Genomic DNA, 19,266 nt, shown 5'->3' with positions numbered 1-19,266 from the left:
CTTAAAAAGTCCTTTGTTCTTCACGCCATCAGACTGTACAACTCCTCTCTGGGAGGGAGGAGGGGTAACTGGAGGACAGAGGACGGGAAGGAGCAGTAGCCTGACAATAAGCAATACTGGACAATGTGCAATATAAATGTACAATATAATGTGCAATACCACTCCTGCTGGACTTTTTTCCCTCCCCATATCTTATTCTTTTTTATATTTGTTTATGCAAATACTTAATTTAATTTATCTAGAAGTTTTTCTCTATCTTCTATTCTCTGTTTATCCTGTAATGATGATGCTGGAATTTTAATTTCCCTGAGGGAACCCTCCCAAAGGGATCAATAAAGTTCTATCTAATCTAGTCTAATCTAATCTGTATACTTTTTAAACTCAATAATAATGATAATAGTTATAAACCTTCATTGACAATTACTGTTGTACTGATGCAATTAATTCACTTAGGAAATGTCCTCCAATGTGTCTGTGGTGAAAGAATATCAACACCATTTTCATGCTTTAGGTGCAGTATAGACTTTAACCACAAGGTGGAAGCAAATCAGGAACTTCTTAGATTAGATTAGATAAAACTTTATTGATCCCTTTGGGAGGGTTCCCTCAGGGAAATTAAGATTCCAGCAGCATCATTACAGATAAATAGAGAAAAACTTCTAGATAAATTAAAATGAATTAAATATTTACATATACAAATATAAAAGAATAAGATATGGGGAAGGGCGGCACGGTGGTGTAGTGGTTAGCGCTGTCGCCTCACAGCAAGAAGGTCCTGGGTTCGAGCCCCGGGGCCGGCGAGGGCCTTTCTGTGTGGAGTTTGCATGTTCTCCCCGTGTCCGCGTGGGTTTCCTCCGGGTGCTCCGGTTTCCCCCACAGTCCAAAGACATGCAGGTTAGGTTAACTGGTGACTCTAAATTGACCGTAGGTGTGAATGTGAGTGTGAATGGTTGTCTGTGTCTATGTGTCAGCCCTGTGATGACCTGGCGACTTGTCCAGGGTGTACCCCGCCTTTCGCCCGTAGTCAGCTGGGATAGGCTCCAGCTTGCCTGCGACCCTGTAGAAGGATAAAGCAGCTAGAGATAATGAGATGAGATGAAGATATGGGGAAGAGAGGAAGGGGGGAGGGGAAACCCAGTATTGTCCGGTATTGCTTATTGTTAGGCTAGGCTAGGCTACTGCTCCTTCCCGTCCTCTGTCCTCCAGTTACCCCTCCTCCCCCCCAGAGAGGAGTTGTACAGTCTGATGGCATGAGGGACAAAGGAATTTTTGAGTCTGTTTGTCCTGCACTTGGGAAGGAGCATTCTGTCATTGAACAGGCTCCTCTGGTTGCTGATGACGGTGTGCAGAGGGTGACTGGCATCATCCATGATGTTCAATAGTTTGTCCATAGACCTCTTCTCTGTCACCGTCACCAGAGAGTCCAGCTTCATGCCGACCACAGAGCCGGCCTGCCTGATCAGTTTGTCCAGCCTGGATGTGTCCTTCTTGGATGTGCTGCCCCCCCAGCACACCATGGTGTAAAACAGGATACTGGTGACCACAGACTGATAGAATATCCACAGGAGTTTCCTGCAGATGTTAAAGGACCGCAGCCTCCTAAGGAAGTATAAACTGCTCTGTCCCTTCCTGTATAAGTGATTGGTGTTGCAAGTCCAGTCCAGCTTGCTGTCCAGCCACAACCTGAGGTACTTGTAGGAATCCACAGCCTCCACCTCGACTCCCTCGATCAGAACTGATTGTGACCTTGGTCTGGACCTCCCAAAGTCAATGACCAGCTCCTTGGTCTTCAAGGTGTTGAGCTGCAGATGGTTCCTGTTGCACCACGCAGCAAAGTCCCTCACCAGGCTCTTATACTCCTCCTCTCTGTCGTCACTGATACACCCAACGATGGCTGTGTCATTGGCAAACTTCTGAATGTGACACAGCTCCGAGTTGTAGCAGAAGTCCGCGGTGTACAGGGTGAAGAGAAGAGGGGCCAGCACCGTGCCCTGGGGTGCTCCAGTCCTGCTAATTACAGTGTCAGACGTGATGTCCTTCAGCCTGACATACTGCAGCCTGTCAGTGAGGTAGCTGGAGATCCAGGTGACCAGGCAGGGGTCCACTCGCATCCTGTTCAGTTTGTCCTGAAGCAGTAGGGGCTGGATGGTGTTGAACGCACTCGAGAAGTCCAAGAAGAGGATCCTCACTGTGCCATTTCCCTTATCCAGATGCGAGTGGGCTCGGTGTAGCAGGTAGAGGATGGCGTCTTCCACACCAACACCTGCCCGGAATGCAAACTGCAGACAGTCCTAGGCATGTTGTACCTGGGGTCTGAGGAGATGCTGCTCCAATGTCTTCATCAGATGTGAAGTGAGCGCCACCGGTCGGAAGTCGTTCAGCTCACTTGGCCGATTCTTTTTGGGAACTGGAACGATACATGATGTCTTCCAGAGGGTTGGCACTCTCCCCAGCTGCAGGCTGAGGTTGAAGATGCGTTGGAGTGGTTCACCCAGTTCAGCAGTGCAGGTCTTCAGTAGTCATGGACACACCTTGTCTGGGCCTGCTGCTTTCCTGGGGTGAAGCTTCCTCAGTTGACCTCTGACCTGGTCTGCAGTAATGCATAGAGGAGTCTGTGTTGAGGTGGGGGAGGAGGAGGCTGCTGTGATGACTGGGGGGAGGTGTGTTGAGGGAAGAAGGAGAGATGGCTGCAGTGAGGGAGGGGGGGGACGTGGGCTGGTTGAACTGATTGAAGAAATCATTCAACTTGTTTGCCCTCTCCACTGTCCCCTCAACAACTCTGGTCTTTGTATTGTGGCCTGTGATGGTTTTCACACCTTCCCAGACCTCCCTCATGCTGTTCTCCTTCAGCTTCTGCTCCATCTTTCTCCTGTAGCTGTCCTTAGCTTCCCTCATGCAGCATTTCACCTCCTGCTGTGCTGCTTTCATCCCCTCCCTATCCCTGCTCCTGAAGGCGGCCTTCTTCCTGTTGAGGACAGCTTTGACTTCCTGTGTTACCCATGGCTTGTTATTAGGGTAACACCATACAGCAGGGGTGTCAAACCTGATCCATAAAGGGCCGTGCGGCTGCAGGTTTTCATTCCAGCCATGCAGCAGCACCCTGATTTGGCTTATTCAATCAACTGACACACCCACCCTTTAATCAAGGGTGGTTGTGGCTGCAAGTATTTGACTGTGTGAAGACAGTTCAGTTGATTGAATGAGCCAAGTCAGGTGTGCTGCTGCATGGCTGGAATGAAAACCTGCAGCCACAAGGCCCTTTATGGATCAGGTTTGACACCCCTGCCATACAGTCTTAGTGTCCCATAGTGGATACCTCAGGAGTGAAGGTATCAATGCGCTGTCGAAGCGCGCAGAAGGTGTTAGTACGCCTGTCATTATAGTGCGGACTTTCCATAGCATAGAAAATCGCCACGTTTCAATTTGTGTAACTGAACTTTGTTTCATGTCACTGGTCATATAAACCTATGTAAACAGGAAAAACGTGGAAGAGTTTGGTCGCATCTAACTACAGCCCCAAAAAATACCATTGGCTATGCTGGGCCTAGCTACATTGCTAACAGGAGTGACAGCGCGTCTGACTGACTGGGAGGTCGCGCAAAGCTCGGAGAGGTACGGATCAGCTCGTCTCAATTCAGAGAAGAACATATTTCATTATGGAAGTACAGTGGACTGTTCCTTTAACGCTTCAACTCCTGTTCACACACTACACCATTATAGCATAACTATTCGGTTCTCACGGAGTGGGAATGAGGTTCGATACTGAAGCTTTCTTCTCTCTCCAAGTGTGCTTCATAGAGCATCACCCTACATAGTGCACTACAGGTCCAACAAGGACTCATTTGGGACTTAGATACCTCATGCAGGATGAAATGACATGCTCTGCACACTATGGGCAAGATCAACGTGTGTGCATTTTATACTCCATAAATACATGTTGTTGCAGTCAAGATAGACAAAAAAACCCCGTGTTATTTAAAAGTCATCACAGAATGTAAATCAGAGTCAAATGAAGAGCTGTATTGGAGCTTCACCACCACTCCAGTGCTATTGTTCCCTCCTTTACATGTGGAGCAATAATGTTGCCATCAATACACGCATGCTAACGGTTGCCTTTGGAACTATTACACAGGGTTTACTGCAAAATAATACAAAAGAATAAATAGGGAAATAAAGATAGGAACAAAGAAAATAAAGAAGTGAAAGATGCACTTATATAGAGAAAAGTATGAAAACATCCGATTATCACACTCCTATAAGGTCCTTCTTCAAACTGTCAGCAGAAAGCACACACACGCGTCTCAAATGTTCTTGTGTAGCATTGAGGGCATTTTCACACCATTTGTTGAATCACCCGACCAGCCTTTGAAAGAAGGGTGCCAATAATTTCTGAGTTGGATGTCTGTCATCTGGTTTTGAAGTCTAGAAAATAAACATTTAACAACAGTTTCATTTTTTTATGTAGCAAGAAAGCAAAAACACACAAACCTGTATCATCTTTAGAAATTTAATTTATTTTTTTCATGACAAACGACACAGTTTACATGGTAAATGTTCTTCAGTTGAAAGTTGTGGTCCAGTTATATTGCACTTTCAGCACTTTAGAAAAAAATATATTTGAAAGCAGAACAAGATGAAATCTAAGGCACAAATTAGTATTTTATATCAACATACTAAATAACAAAATACAGCAACGGGGGGGGAAGAAAGAAAGAAATCTGACCACACACACATGACACACAACTACAGTAGACTCACTGTCGAGAAGATCATTTCTACAAAGTTAGACAAAAAAAATTTAAAGGACGTACAAGTTCCTCATCTCATTATCTCTAGCCACTTTATCCTGTTCTACAGGGTCGCAGGCAAGCTGGAGCCTATCCCAGCTGACTACGGGCGAAAGGCGGGGTACACCCTGGACAAGTCGCCAGGTCATCACAGGGCTGACACAGAGACACAGACAACCATTGTACAAGTTCCTTTTTGTTAATAAAATTATCAGGATTATAGAATTTTCTTCTTCAGGATCAGCGGCCCAACATTGTCTCCAGTCAGCTCGTTGTGCTTTATGTGCGATTTGTCGCAAACAGGAAACTGAAAAAGAAAAAAAATTAACACAGGAAAAAATTCAGTGTTCACAGCTGAGGACACAATGTTTTTTTTTTTTTTATTATTATGCATTTATAGATCCCCCCCCCCCTTTATTTTGGATGATTAAAACCCAAACTCCGTGCTCAGGGGATGAATTTTTGATTTCCGTTGTTCGACTGTAATGTTCAAGAGGAAACTGAAATCTGATGACACGCTGACATGCAAATCATCACTGTTTTAACAGATAAGACTTCCTTGTATGATTTACCTCGAAACATTCCATACAAAATACAAAGTTAAAAAAATAATTAAATTCTATTTCTGCAACCATGAAAATGCACTTTTAAATAAAACAATGTTATGAAAAATTTAGATTAATAGCATTTTAAATAACTGAGATGCCAATACTTTTGTCTTTCTTTAAGGAAGGGGTGGGAGAAGAAAAACAGCAATAACATTTATCGCGTTTATGTAGTGCACTAGGTGTAAAGTCACTGTTATACCCTATGTAGTGAACATAGATCATGATTATCTCCAATATTTAATCAGAATTTATAATTTTATGAAAAACCAAGAAAGATATTTTAAAGTTGTGATGTGTGTGCATTGTAGCAATATCGACATTAGTGTCATCGTGTTGCCCAGCCTTAACAATAAGACACTGCATAAATTGTTTTGTGATAAAGCATATGTATAAAATCTATAAAACTGAAATATCATTCCCAAGACAACCACAAATTATTTCCCACCAATATGAGCAAAGTTACGTAACTCGCTAATCACGCGTGCAGTTTCTGGAGCTCAAAGTATTGATGCACCATACAGCCACTTTCTAATCCTGTACCTTACAGAGTGAATGACTGATTCAAAAAGTCATGGAGATTATTTTGTGACATCACAACCTGAGCTCATATGTAGCTCTGACCCTGAATTAGATGCATTATTCCTTTAAAAAAAAAAAAAAAAGGGACTCAAACACACAAATCTTTATAAAGAGAACTGAATGTATGAACTAGTTTAGAAAATCAGCTTAAAAAAAGCCCCACATTATAAATCACTAAATAAAACTTTGTTTTTCCTTCTTGATTTTGAGAAAATGAAATCCTGTAAAATTAAAGACTTGTATGGATTTGACACTACAAATTCAGTCTGAGTCGCTCTCCATGTGCTCCTCAGATCACAACGGTTTTCAGTGTTCTCTCACCGTTTTGGACCTCCAGCAGCGGCAGTAGCAGACGTTGGTGCTCCGCAGGTCTTCGATGTCGATCTCGTTCACCACTTTCGGGTTTTCCTTCTGGATCTTCAGGTTGATGAGGCAGTCTCTCTGCTTCTGCTTTTTGGGCAGGAAAGGCCTAATGGTCAGGTAACCAAGCAGAGCCAGGATCCCAAGCAGGGGGAGGAGGCGGAGCCACTCTGAAACTGCAGAGAAAAAGAGAGAGAGAGAGTGAGGATACATTATATTTAATGACGCTATTACAAACACTCGCCTGTTCAGTCTTAACTCTCTCTCTGTGCACTAGACTCGGCCTTTCGCACATCTGACAAAACCTGGCACAACTTTGCGGTTTCTTAGGACATTTGTGAGGGAACGACTGTTTATCACTCTTATAACAAATGAGAACAGGAACTCATTTCATGGCCGATCCACAATATTAAAGGCAACTATAAACAATGAAATGTCGGACAGGTTATTGAATACAGAACAAATTGTAATTGTTGAATTGCTGTGGTATAAGAGGAATAAAATACATCATGTCATGCCATTACAGGAAAAATAATCAACTTCAGGGCTGTAACAGGAACGCCGCTTCATCACACCGACCCACTGTGATCAAATCCCAATGACAGGGTTTCTAAAAGCAACAGCACTGAAGGTTAAAATTGAATACTAAAAACTGCCTCAAAAAAAAAAAAAAATGCATAAACCTCATTTACATATTGTAACTTCCTTTGCTATTGGTGTAGGATATTAATGAGTATTACAAATCGCAATGATGGATCATGTTGCAATATTGTGCCATGATGTCATTTTACTGTTTTTTTTGTTAAACATTTTAAAATATTCCTCATCATTTATGAAAATGGATCTTTAAAAAAAAAAAAAAAGTTATAATTGTACTTTTGTATTGCATATTTTATCAACTTTGGGTGTTTAATCACATGAAGCGTATAACACATTCCTGAAGTAGTCATGCGATATGCAAATTGGTGTATATTTAATGAGCAACAATCTTCTTTGCATATTGCAACTTCCTTTGACATTGGTGATGAACTGGATTATTGAACATGACAATTCAGTCAGTAGCTTTGACTCCCCATGTTCATGAAGCTCCACCCATAGGGGCTCAGAGAGTAAAAAGTGTATCTAAAATAACTGACAGGATGCAGATCCAAACACAAATCACTTCAGTGAACAAGTTATTTTTGTTCAGTTCTTTCACAAGACGTATTCAGTATTCTCGCACGTCTGAAAGACCGATATGTTTGAGTTCATTCCTCTGAATCACTTGGCTCCGACAGACATCCATTTTCCATCCATCCACTATCCATAACCGCTTATCCTGTGCAGGGTCATGAGCAAGCCTATGCCAGCTGACTATGGGCGAGAGGCGGGGTACACCCTGGACAAGTCACCAGATCATCACAGGGCTGACACAAAGAATCAGAATCAGAAGCACTTTATTGCCAGGTATGTTACACACACGAGGAATTTGACTCCGGTTTGACTTAGCTTTCATAGTACAAACAGAAAAAAGTATAGAAAAAAGGAAAAAAAACACACACACACACACACACACACACACACACACACACAGAGAGAGAGACAGAGACAGATACTCACTGCAGTGAACTCCAGGGGGAGAATTGCGTTACTACAGCGACGGCCTTGAGGCAGTGCTGGCTAGGGAGCCAAGATAAGATTGGAATTTGTTTAGACTTAAAATGGACAGACGTGTCCTTTTTCGCCTAACCCGCTTGTCCATTCTGGCCACCAAAATGATCCATTTCTCTTTGCAAAGCCATCAACTTCTCCATGATGTTATCCATGTTGCGATTCAAGTTCTGAATAGCTACAGTCTGAGTGCTAACGGCTCTGCCCACCGCTTTGATCATATTGGGCAGCTTTGTGGGGCTTTGAACAGCTGCCACCATTAACTGATTTCCTCGATACACCAGGGCAATGCCAAGTCCAATCAGCACACACACACACAGAGAGAGAGAGAGGCGGGGTACACACACACACACACAGAGGCGGGGTACACCCTGGACAAGTCACCAGATCATCACAGGGCTGACACAAAGAATCAGAATCAGAAGCCCTTTATTGCCAGGTATGTTACACACACGAGGAATTTGACTCCGGTTTGACTTAGCTTTCATAGTACAAACAGAAAAAAGTATAGAAAAAAGGAAAAAATAAAGGAAAAAAAAATAGGTAAATATCCTCAGTGTCCTCCACGGAAAGAATCGCCAAGTACACCACACGCCACTTTTCCCAGGCATCCATGGTGTATCCGGCTGCAAACGTTCCGGCAGGACAACAGGTTCCCCCGAACCTAGACTTCAAGTCGAGAAGACTGTCAATTGCGTGAAGTGACCAGTTGATCAGATCCATAATTTCGATTCGGAGAGCAGTGCAGGAAGGGTCTCTCAGACAAGACGAGTCCGCAGAAACAAAGCAGGAGAGAGGCTTGTCAGGAAGGGAGAGGCTGAGAAAATGAGAGATGAGAGGAAAAAAACACCCACACATTTCGCTCCTATCAGGACCGGACTGTGTAGGCATTAAAAAAAAAACCTCAGCGCAGCATTCCGTGAAGCACGGAGAAGAATTAACACAACAATTACACAAAAACAAAGTACGAGAGAGCAAAGTCCCGTGGCAGCCATCTGCGGCGCCATCTTGGATGGAGTACTACCATTCACACTCACGGTCAATTTAGAACCACCAATTAGCCTAACCTGCATGTCTTTGGACCGTGGGGGAAACCGGAGCACCTGGAGGAAACCAACACAGACACAGGGAGAACATGCAAACTCCACACAGAAAGGCCCTCATTGGCCACTGGGCTCAAACCCAGAACCTTCTTGCTGTGAGGCGACAGTGCTAACCACTACACCACCGTGCCACCCTGTCAAACTTAAAATTGTAACTTTAATATTGGCCGAATAGTTAAGTTTTAAATGCATCATTGCATATTGTAAAATTCTGCTGATATTAAAAACATTATTGGCCCAAGTTTGAGATAATATTCGAAAATCGCCTCGAAGTAACCTGGATTTTCAGTAACTATAAAAGACGCCACAGCCTGTATGCCGTTTTATGGAATTGTGGTGACAACATAGCTGTTTGAAAATTATTACAGGCAATGGGATTTATGTGACGAACATACTGTTTCCACTACGCTTGCTGGTTTAGTCGGCGAAGTCTTTTAAAAGCTGGTTTGTTCACTGAAATTCCAAAACAACTGTAAATTAAAGACTGCAGGTCACCAGTTTGTTCGCTCTCAAAAAGCATGTCATGAACAGCACAGATGGGTTACGTTGCTGGATAAAGTTGTCCATCATCGAAGGCCAATGTTATGTTTTCTGTATCTGCAAGTATGCAGGGGTCCACGTGATGTAAATTCCATCTTCAGAGACTCTCTCTGTGTGGAAAGCTGCATAGCCTTCAATTTTTTTTTTTTTTTTTTTGCCATGATGCTACAAGAGCCAGTGTGCCTTAAGGGCCTGGTTAGGACTTGGATGGGAGACAGCTTGAGAATACCAGCTATGGACACAGGAAGGACTTTGATGCTACAAGGGCACTTGGAGATCTGTCGCTACCCACATCTGTACAGATGTCTGGGTTTTGTTTTAAAGATGAATCAAATGTGCAATAAACCATGGAGGGAAATGCAGATCGTGTCTGGAAAGTGTTTTTCAAACGCAGTAGAGTAGTGTGCACTTCCTCCAGAGAGTACAGCTGAGGCTTCCTCCTCTGGCTCCAGCCTCCTCGGTCATTTACAGTTTTTTGATTGACAGGCCAGTGAGCCAATCAGTCTTCAGCTTTTGGTGAGTTGCGTGAAGAATGAATGGGAGACAGTGTCGGTGCTCACAAACAGGAAAAAGACAACATTTCAGAGGAATGAAATCACTGATTAGTTCAGTTTCAGTTCGTTTGGATGCTTTATTCAAAAAAGATTCTTAATTCGTCTTTCATCTCCAACACAAACCAGCTTTCCAGACCGGAAGTCAGTTTTCCAAACGGGTTTTCTCAGCGAATTCATTCACTTGTGCCAAGGTCATGGTGTAAAACATTATTTTTTGTGTCATGTTATTTACATTTTCAATGTTATTTTGTACAAGTAAGAAATACATAAAAAAACAGCCAACTGCACCTTTAAAATAAAATCAAGTCTCTGAAAAAAGAAAGTGTCACGATATGCAAATATGAAAATGCATATCTAAGCACCTCATTTGCATATTTATGAGCCTGCACACGTTAAGGTCTGTTCTTATAAGAATAAAAAGAGGAAAATCAGGATTTTTTAATGTTCTTAATAAAATGCACGCAAAGAAAAGAGATTTATTTTCTGTCGATCTTTCATGCAGCTGAAAGTTTGGTAACAGTGAAAATAACTGAAGTACCCGGATGCTCACCTGTGAGTCGCGCGAAGCCTCCGATGGTCTCCGGAAGCGGCAACTTTTTCAGATATGCTGGAAGCTGCACTTTAATAATCTTCGAAATACTCTCTAACACCATGTTGAGTGGCGATTTGTAACATCCAGTTTCAAATTCACACTGAAGCGTGATACTTCCTGTTTGTCACTTTCAACGTCATGACGTCAGTTCCGCCGCGCTGCTCGCGCTGTTTACGTATTTCGTGTCGCAGGGACTCGGCGCAGGAGCGTAAACGGAGATGGAGAATCAGCGCCAGCGAGGAAAAAAAAAACCCACCAACCAATCAGCGTCTACAGAGCTGGTCGATTGTGATTGGTTCAGATTTTCGGTCACGTCCCGCCTATTTTATTTTTTTCGTTCTGTCAGGCTCGGGTTGCCAGGTGCTCATTTTTCAGACCTGTAGCACATTATATTTACATCTCCAGAGCTACACAATAAATAATCTTCTACATCCTATATTTAACGAAAATCCGAACACACGCGTTTAAGTTATATCTTTAATCTTACTTCATGACTGATATTTTTATGTTGATTTGGTTCACTACCATCCATTATACATACATCCATTACCTGTAACGACTTATGGGTAAGAGGCGGGGTGCACCCTGGACAAGTCGCCAGGTCATCGCAAGGTTGACACATAGAGACTAACGACTATTCACACTGATGGTCAATTTAGAGCCACCAAGTAACCTAACCTGCATGTCTTTGGACTGTGGGAGAAACCCACGCAGACACAGGGAGAACAAGCAAACTCCACACAGAAAGGCCCCCATCGGCCACTGAGCTCAAACCCAGAACCTTCTTGCTGTGAGGCGACAGTGCTAACCACTGTGCCACCCCCATCCATTAGCCATAACCACTTATTCTGTTCTACAGGGTCGCAGGCAAGCTGGAGCCTATCCCACCTGACTATGGGTGAGAGGCGGGGTACACCCTGGACAAGTTGCCAGGTCATCACAGGGCTGACACATAGACACAGACAACCATTCACACTCACATTCACACCTACGATCAATTTAGAGTCACCAGTTAACCTAACCTGCATGTCTTTGGACTGTGGGGGAAACCAGAGCACCCAGAGGAAACCCATGCAGACACAGAGAGAACATGCAAACTCCGCACAGAAAGACCCTCACCGGCCATCGGGCTCGAACCCAGAACCTTCTTGCTGTGAGGTGACAGTGTAACCTCACAGCAAGAAGGTACCTGACAGAAGGTACCTGACAGAGGTAACCACTACATCGCCTTGTTTCACTACCATTTAATACTTTTTTATATTATAATTATGATTAATTTAATTAAAAAAACAAATATGTACACTTTTAATCTATTGTTAGTTATTTTTATTTACATTTTGTCACTCAGATCTGGCAACCCTCAGTTCACTGGCAAATTTTTTTATATATATATATGTGTGTGTGTGTGTGTGTGTGTGTTTTGCTGACTTTATTTTTCTTTAAATCAAATAAAATAAGCTCATTAATATCATCAGGTCACTGAATCCAGGATTTCTTCTGTATGTTGACTTTCATAATTTGAGCAGAAAACCTTCAACCTCATTGGCCTACATTACCCATAATCCCTTGCACTTTGGGGTCTTTTCCAGATCTCCTGTATCACTAATTACTCATCTTATTTACAATTTACACTTATTTATTAAAAACAATTAATACTTATTAAGATAAGAAGACAAATGTAAACATCCAAAACGTCTTTCTGCGGAAAGTTAATCTTTATATACATTTTAATTAACACCCGTATTCTGTTAGATCCCGCCTCCTGGGCTGGGATTGGTTGAGAGAATATAAGCAGCTCCCCGCTGATTGGATGAGCTGAACTGCATGATGTGTTTTATTAAAAGCAGCAGGATTTAAATAATTTTTATTATTATTAGTAGTAGTAGTAGCAGTAGTAAAATAGTGTAAAACATTATTATGATTCTGAAACTTAATTCTCATAAAGAATCACAAACTCCGTTTTGGTTGCAAAACAAATACATTTTATGAATATAATCCAATTGAATAAACATTAGGAATATCTATCTATTGAACCTATTAGAGTTTTTTTATTACAAAACTTTTCTCAAATTAAACTGTAGAAACTTATCACATGATGTTCATTAAAGCTGCAGTTAGATTTTGGTTTTTATGATTTATTCTGGATTTTTTTGCAAACTTGAGATAAATACATCCTGATGTAAAGTTAATTAGACTTATAATTATAATAGCTAAATAGTAAGAACAATAATCATTTTCAACAAACAAAATACCTTATATCCGATGGAACAAGTCTTTTTCTACAATTTTGTGAAATAACCCCCCCCAATAAATAAATATTTATTTATTTATTTATTTATTTATAGTTTATTTGGCAGGGACAATGCAGTGCACATGATTACAAACATGACGTGGCAAAGCCATGACAAAACTTGTAGATGTGAATACATGTAGCCAAATGGCTAGTTTGCAACCCCTGTCCCTGATCAGGCTACCTATTGTAATAAAATATCACATTAAACAAAAATTATACAGATATATGCTATTTTAAAACATGCTTGCTATAGCATAAAAACCTTATACCAAAAAATAAACAACACAGATAAACAAAAAAGATAAACAACACCACTTGTGTATACAGACAGTATATGGTGTGTGTGTGTATGTGTATATGTGTGTATATTATCTATTGTCTGTCCTGATGGCTGATGGCATAAATAAATGTAAAGCAAAGGGCGATGATAGTGATGATGAAGATGATTAACTGAGCGGTGTTTTATATGAAGCTCAGTAACTTATACACGTAGAAATAATATCTTAATTCTGATTATAACTCATTAAAGTGTTGTGAAAATATCAATACTAAACATTTCAACAAAAAAACCCCAAAGTAATTAAAAAATCTTTAAAAAAGCTTTCTGTCTCAACATGTGCTTTGTATAAACTCGATCAATAATTTGTACACAGGAATAAACAATATAAACTTACATCTGATTGGAGAAAAACTGAATTAAACTTGCATGTTGAAATGGTGAGAAAAATACAATAAAATTAAAATCGGAATAAAAGTGTAAATTGAAAGAAATAAAATGTGCATTTATTGCATTTTCTAATGTTTTATTTTGGTCTCAATGTGTGTTTTGTATAAACTTTGATTAGACGTAAATTATTTGATTGAAATTACATTTTTTAAACTATTTTAAAATATAGATGTAACCCAGCTTACAGTACAACAGCAGCAGCAGCAATAATAATAATAATAATAATAATAATAATAATAATAATAATAATTTCTATCACTCCTTTCACAATCCCAAGGTCACTTTACAGGAAAAAAATAAACAGTAAGAGAGGAAATGTTCATAACCCTATGAGTGAAAAACGAACGAACAAACAAACAACCTAGGGTACTTTGCATGAAATTATAACACCTGGCAACCCAAGTGAAAGAGGCGAGGCTTTCTCGGAAAACGGGTGGGGTAAAAACAGCACACGAATCAGGCAAATGAGAAGACGCGCGTGCGCGCACGAGTGTGCATTAGTGAGTGTGTGCATGTGTGCGCGCGCGCTTGTGTGTCATTGCTGAGTGACCCAGGATGTCTCGCTGCAGGCTGCTCGCGCGGCTCCTCTGTAAGTTTAGAACCTCTTTATTCAGTTTCCCACCGCATTTCAGCTTTAAGTTTTATTTCCAAACCTTGCCGCCATTTTGTCTCTTAACCCGCACAGTTACACGATTAGCATAACTACTATTAGCCTGACCTGCTGCTAGCCGGCTAACTGCTACGGTGAACTGATGAACTTTCACCTTTACTGGCGAGTTTTTTTTTTTTTTCATGTTGTCTTTTAAAATGCTTCTAAATAAAATTTTTATTTTAAGTATGCTTTATTATATTTTTAAATATGTATTTTTATTCGTTAGCCAGCTAACCCTTTTCTAGCTAGCGATTTTACTGTGTTTTTGTTAGCTGGAAAGGTAGAATCCCAAACGACTCCGGTTTTAATAAGTAGTGCACTAGAAAGGGGTCAGAAATGTAGCAGTTACAAAGACAGTCACTTGCACTAACGTAGGGCTCATGTTCCGATTTAGGATCGAGCCCACCTCCATTACAGTTCTGTCCAACCTGAATGATTGTTTTAATAATTTAAAGATATTTTAAATTAATTTGAGTTTGTAGAAAAAAATGACAAAAGTGGAGTTTAATTATTAATTAATTAATGTAAACTTCATTTATTTGCATAACATTAATATATTTCAATTAACACAATACATAAACTTTAATACAAATTAAAAAAAATATATCAAATAATCATGTATTATTGTTATTATTTAAAAATAGTTTATAAATAATTTCTCATGTCCATGAGACTTGATCAGATTTATGAGACTTTGGACTTGGGTGTAAAGTTCCTGTTCTCCTGATTTATTCTCGTCCAGCTGCAGGTTTCCAGATGTTTTATTCCTCTGATGCCGCCACAGCAGCCTGAGAATCATCACTGACTTTATTTATTAAACAGTGACATTTTCGTAATTTTTATCCATTTAATGTTGCATTTAATGTTGGTGATCAAACATTCGTCATGAAGCAGCTAAAATATTTATAAATAATTATTAAAGTGTAAATATTTATTTATTGACTAAATAAATAAACAAGTTTTATAAAGAGATTATTTTAAATGTTTATGTATTTTCTTTAATTTAAAGAAAAGAACACAATTTTTTAGTTAGCTATTTATATTTAGTATAAATGCTTATTTATTGATTGATTAAAGAATTAAATATTTCCCAAGTCTCCAACTGGCCCAAAGAGAAGGAAGGTAATTAATTAATTAATTAATTAGTTGATATATTTCTCATTATGTATTTAGTTTAATTTAAAGTCCAGCTTGCTTATTAAATTAACTTATTTTTAATATAATAAAAATTCACTAAAATGACTTATTTTAGCTGAGTTGTAGAATGATTGTAATATAAATGTTTAGCTGATAAAATCTCTAAAGATATGCTTTCTAATTATTTAAAAATGCATTAATTGTTAAATAATTTTAATTGTAAATTTAAAAAAAAAGTAAGCAACGCCCCAGTTCCCACTCGCAGTGAAAACTATGTTTTCTGTTGTTATGCTGTTGTGTGTGAACGGTAAAGTCTTAACGTTAATCTGTCCCTGTCGACCGAGTAATGATTTGTTTCGGCTCCAGCAGGAATCGGAATCATCAGGTTTACATGTTGATGGTGGTGACGTTGCTGGTGGTGATGTAATGATGTCGTGATCAGCGATGGCGAATCAAAAGAACAAGCAAAGAAAACATCAGCAGAAATATTATAAACAGTGTCGTCTTTACTTGAACAAAACAAATGTTCAGAAACGGGAAGGGAAAAGTCATGTCCGATCTTGTGTGGTTAGTGCGCCGTAACGTTTGGGTAAATCCAGTCAGGTGGGAAAACACGAGATTCGTAACTTTTCCATGATGGAAAACTGATCTCATTATCTCTAGCCACTTTATCCTGTTCTACAGGGTCGCAGGCAAGCTGGAGCCTATCCCAGCTGACTATGGGCGAAAGGCGGGGTACACCCTCGACAAGTCGCCAGGTCATCACAGGGCTGACACATAAGCCAAGTTTACATTAGATCGTATTTGTCTCATTTTCTTCGCGGATGCACTGTCCGTTTACATTAAACCGCCTGGAAAAGCCGGGAAACGGGAATCCGCCAGGGTCCACGTATTCAATCCAGATCGTGTCAGCTCCGGTACTGTGTAAACATTGAGAATACGCGGATACGCTGTGCTGAGCTCTAGCTGGCGTCGTCATTGGACAACGTCACTGTGACATCCACCTTCCTGATTCGCTGGCGTTGGTCATGTGACGCGACTGCTGAAAAACGGCGCGGACTTCCGCCTTGTATCACCTTTCATTAAAGAGTATAAAAGTATGAAAATACTGATGCAAATACTGCCCATTGTGTAGTTATGATTGTCTTTAGGCTTGCCATCCTTCCACTTGCAAGTGGTAAGTGATATGCGCTGGGATCACACACACAGCGGCTCAGTCCCGAATCACTGCTTGTGTGCTTCACTCGCGAGCTCTGTGAGCTGCGCAGGGCCAGAGTGCGCACCCTCCAGAGGGCACTCGCTGTTCAGGGCGGAGTGATTTGGAGCGCAGGATGCCTGCGGAGCCGAGCGTATCCGTGTATTGGTGTTGCTGTGTGCACGCAAGTCGTGTATTGGTGTTGCTGTGTGCACACTAATCGTTTTAAAAACGTTAATCTGATGATCCGCTGATACGGTCTAATGTAAACATGGGCATAGACACAGACAACCATTCACACTCACATTCACACCTACGGTCAATTTAGAGTCACCAGTTAACCTAACCTGCATGTCTTTGGACTGTGGCCGGCGAGGGCCTTTCTGTGTGGAGTTTGCATGTTCTCCCCGTGTCCGCGTGGGTTTCCTCCGGGTGCTCCGGTTTCCCCCACAGTCCAAAGACATGCAGGTTAGGTTAACTGGTGACTCTAAATTGACCGTAGGTGTGAATGTGAGTGTGAATGGTTGTCTGTGTCTATGTGTCAGCCCTGTGATGACCTGGCGACTTGTCCAGGGTGTACCCTGCCTTTCGCCCGTAGTCAGCTGGGATAGGCTCCAGCTTGCCTGCGACCCTGTAGAACAGGATAAAGCGGCTACAGATAATGAGATGAGATGGGGATATATAATCAGAACAGATCTCCTGTGTGAAATAGGCTCAGGTAATAACTACAATGAATGTTTGACCTTTAACCCTGTTTTGTTTTAGGGTTTTTTTTATGTTGATTAATATTCTGATATTTTCAGTGCAGTGTGTTGTGATTTCAGGTTAATTTTACTGAACCAGTTCTGAAACTTAAATGGTGTGTGTGTGTGTGTGTGTGTGTGTGTGTACAGTGCAGCAGCAGCAGGTGGGAGTCAGACACTGTTACACGGCCACACGGAAAAGTCTATACATCAGCAAAGACACTAAAGTCATCTGTCAGGGTTTTACAGGAAAACAGGTTTGTAAACAACAACGTCATCATGGACATCAACACATGACCTGGATTCATTTATTGTAACTCAGTGGTGTGATTTAATATATTTGTCTCTTAATTTAAAAAAATCCCCTCATCTTGGATCAAATGCAATTTATTTAAGTCTTGTACAACTTTATATTCTTTTTTTCTTGTATTTTGACTGTTCTCTACACTGTAGAACAATACTGAAAACATCAAGACTATGGAATAACTTCTGGAACAGCTACAGAATTATGAATGAATGAACGAACCCTTTGTCACTAGTCACAAGTACCAGCGAAATTGGCCATCAACCCATCTGTACATATACACATACATACAATTGACAGAGGGGGAGTAGACAGGACAGGAAAACAGGGATGGAAAGAAAAATACAGAGTAACATGAAGAGAGGGGAGGAGAAAAAGCAACCCCCACACTATGCTCCTGTGGGGAGTACAGTGTGGGAACATAAAAAAAAAAAAACACCTCAGCACATAAGCACAAAAGTACACTTTACAACATGAAAACTCGGGACTTGGGGGGGGGCAGAGGCAACCCAGCGCAAGCAAGCAGCTGTCCATTCCTGCAGCCATGACGACGCTGGTTGCGCACCCGCTTGTCACACTGGGGGTAAAAAGCAGCGACCGTGGGAAGTGGGGGAAGGAATGCAAGAGCGTTTCACTGCAGTGATCTTCAGGGGGAGTTGTTGTTCCAGCAACGGCCTTGACCGAGGCCAGTGCTGTCTGAGGGAGGGAGCCGAAAGCAGATAAGATTGGGATTGTTTGGTCTTGGGGCGAGTAGACGCATTCTTTTACACGACTACTCTGCTTGTCCATTCTGGTCTCCGAAGCGATCCGTTATCCTTTGCAAAGCCAAAAGCTTCTCCATGATGTTATCCATGTTGCGGTTCAAGTTCTGAATAGCCACAGTCTGAGTGCCGACAGCTCTGCCCACTGCTTCAATCATGTCGGGCAGCTTTATGGGGCTTTGGACACCTGTCACCGTTTTCTGATTTCCTCGATAAACCAGGGCAATGCCTAATCCAATCAGCAAAAGACCTGTAATCATGGTTCCGAATAGGTAGATGTCTTCAACGTCCTCCACAGAAAGAGCCGCCAGGCACAAGACCCGCCACTGCTCCCACGCGTCCATCGTGTAGCCAGCTGCGAACGTTCCAGTAGGACAGGCCGGTTCCCCCGAACCCAGGCTTCTCGTCGAGAAAATTGTGTCAATTGCGTTGAGACCAATTTATCAATTCCATGATTTTTAGTTTGGAGAGCAGTGCGGAGAGTCTCTCAAAAGTATAGACAGTAGCCAGACAAGACGAGAGGAGCAAAGCAGGGAAGATAAGGGAGAGGAGAGGGAGAGAAACGCGACCGCCTTCCATGAGAGCACGGCAGAAGAAGTGTTATGTCACCAAAATTATGTCACCAAAAAAAAAAAAGTTAAACAAAATACATTTGATATTTTAGATTCTTCAAAGTATCCA

General features: G+C 41.3%; 2 protein-coding genes across 2 annotated transcripts in view; one reads left to right on the top strand and one right to left on the bottom strand.

Moving 5' to 3' along the window:
* Positions 1-4,493: 4,493 nt before the first annotated feature.
* Positions 4,494-10,927, bottom strand: cisd2 (CDGSH iron sulfur domain 2). Its single transcript, XM_060915975.1, has 3 exons — positions 10,732-10,927; positions 6,296-6,510; positions 4,494-5,094 (listed from the first exon to the last, which is right to left on the bottom strand). Exons 1-3 carry the CDS (start codon positions 10,832-10,834, stop codon positions 5,005-5,007), a joined length of 408 nt encoding a protein of 135 aa, XP_060771958.1. The 5' UTR covers positions 10,835-10,927; the 3' UTR covers positions 4,494-5,004.
* Positions 10,928-14,273: 3,346 nt separating this feature from the next.
* suclg1 (succinate-CoA ligase GDP/ADP-forming subunit alph) overlaps positions 14,274-19,266 on the top strand; it is a 28,085-nt gene continuing 23,092 nt past the window's right edge. Inside the window, exons 1-2 of the mRNA XM_060917189.1 lie at positions 14,274-14,382; positions 17,671-17,777. Of these exons, the coding sequence (XP_060773172.1) occupies positions 14,349-14,382; positions 17,671-17,777 (141 nt within the window). The 5' untranslated portion in view covers positions 14,274-14,348. The remainder of the gene's footprint in view (positions 14,383-17,670; positions 17,778-19,266) is intronic.

Source organism: Neoarius graeffei, chromosome 3, assembly GCF_027579695.1.
Source record: "Neoarius graeffei isolate fNeoGra1 chromosome 3, fNeoGra1.pri, whole genome shotgun sequence".
Taxonomy (NCBI): domain Eukaryota; kingdom Metazoa; phylum Chordata; class Actinopteri; order Siluriformes; family Ariidae; genus Neoarius; species Neoarius graeffei.
The sequence above is the reverse complement of the archived record's forward strand: the minus strand, read 5'-3'. Positions and strand labels throughout refer to the sequence as shown.

What these genes read in the sequence shown, in the direction of transcription:
- cisd2 (XM_060915975.1), bottom strand. Translation starts at nt 10,834, where the DNA reads ATGGTGTTAGAGAGTATTTCGAAGATTATTAAAGTGCAGCTTCCAGCA. An exon ending in AGGCTTCGCGCGACTCACAG is followed by an intron (nt 6,511 to 10,731) that starts GTGAGCATCCGG and finishes TTTTCTCTGCAG; the next exon opens with TTTCAGAGTGGCTCCGCCTC. An exon ending in GCTGCTGGAGGTCCAAAACG is followed by an intron (nt 5,095 to 6,295) that starts GTGAGAGAACAC and finishes TTTCTTTTTCAG; the next exon opens with TTTCCTGTTTGCGACAAATC.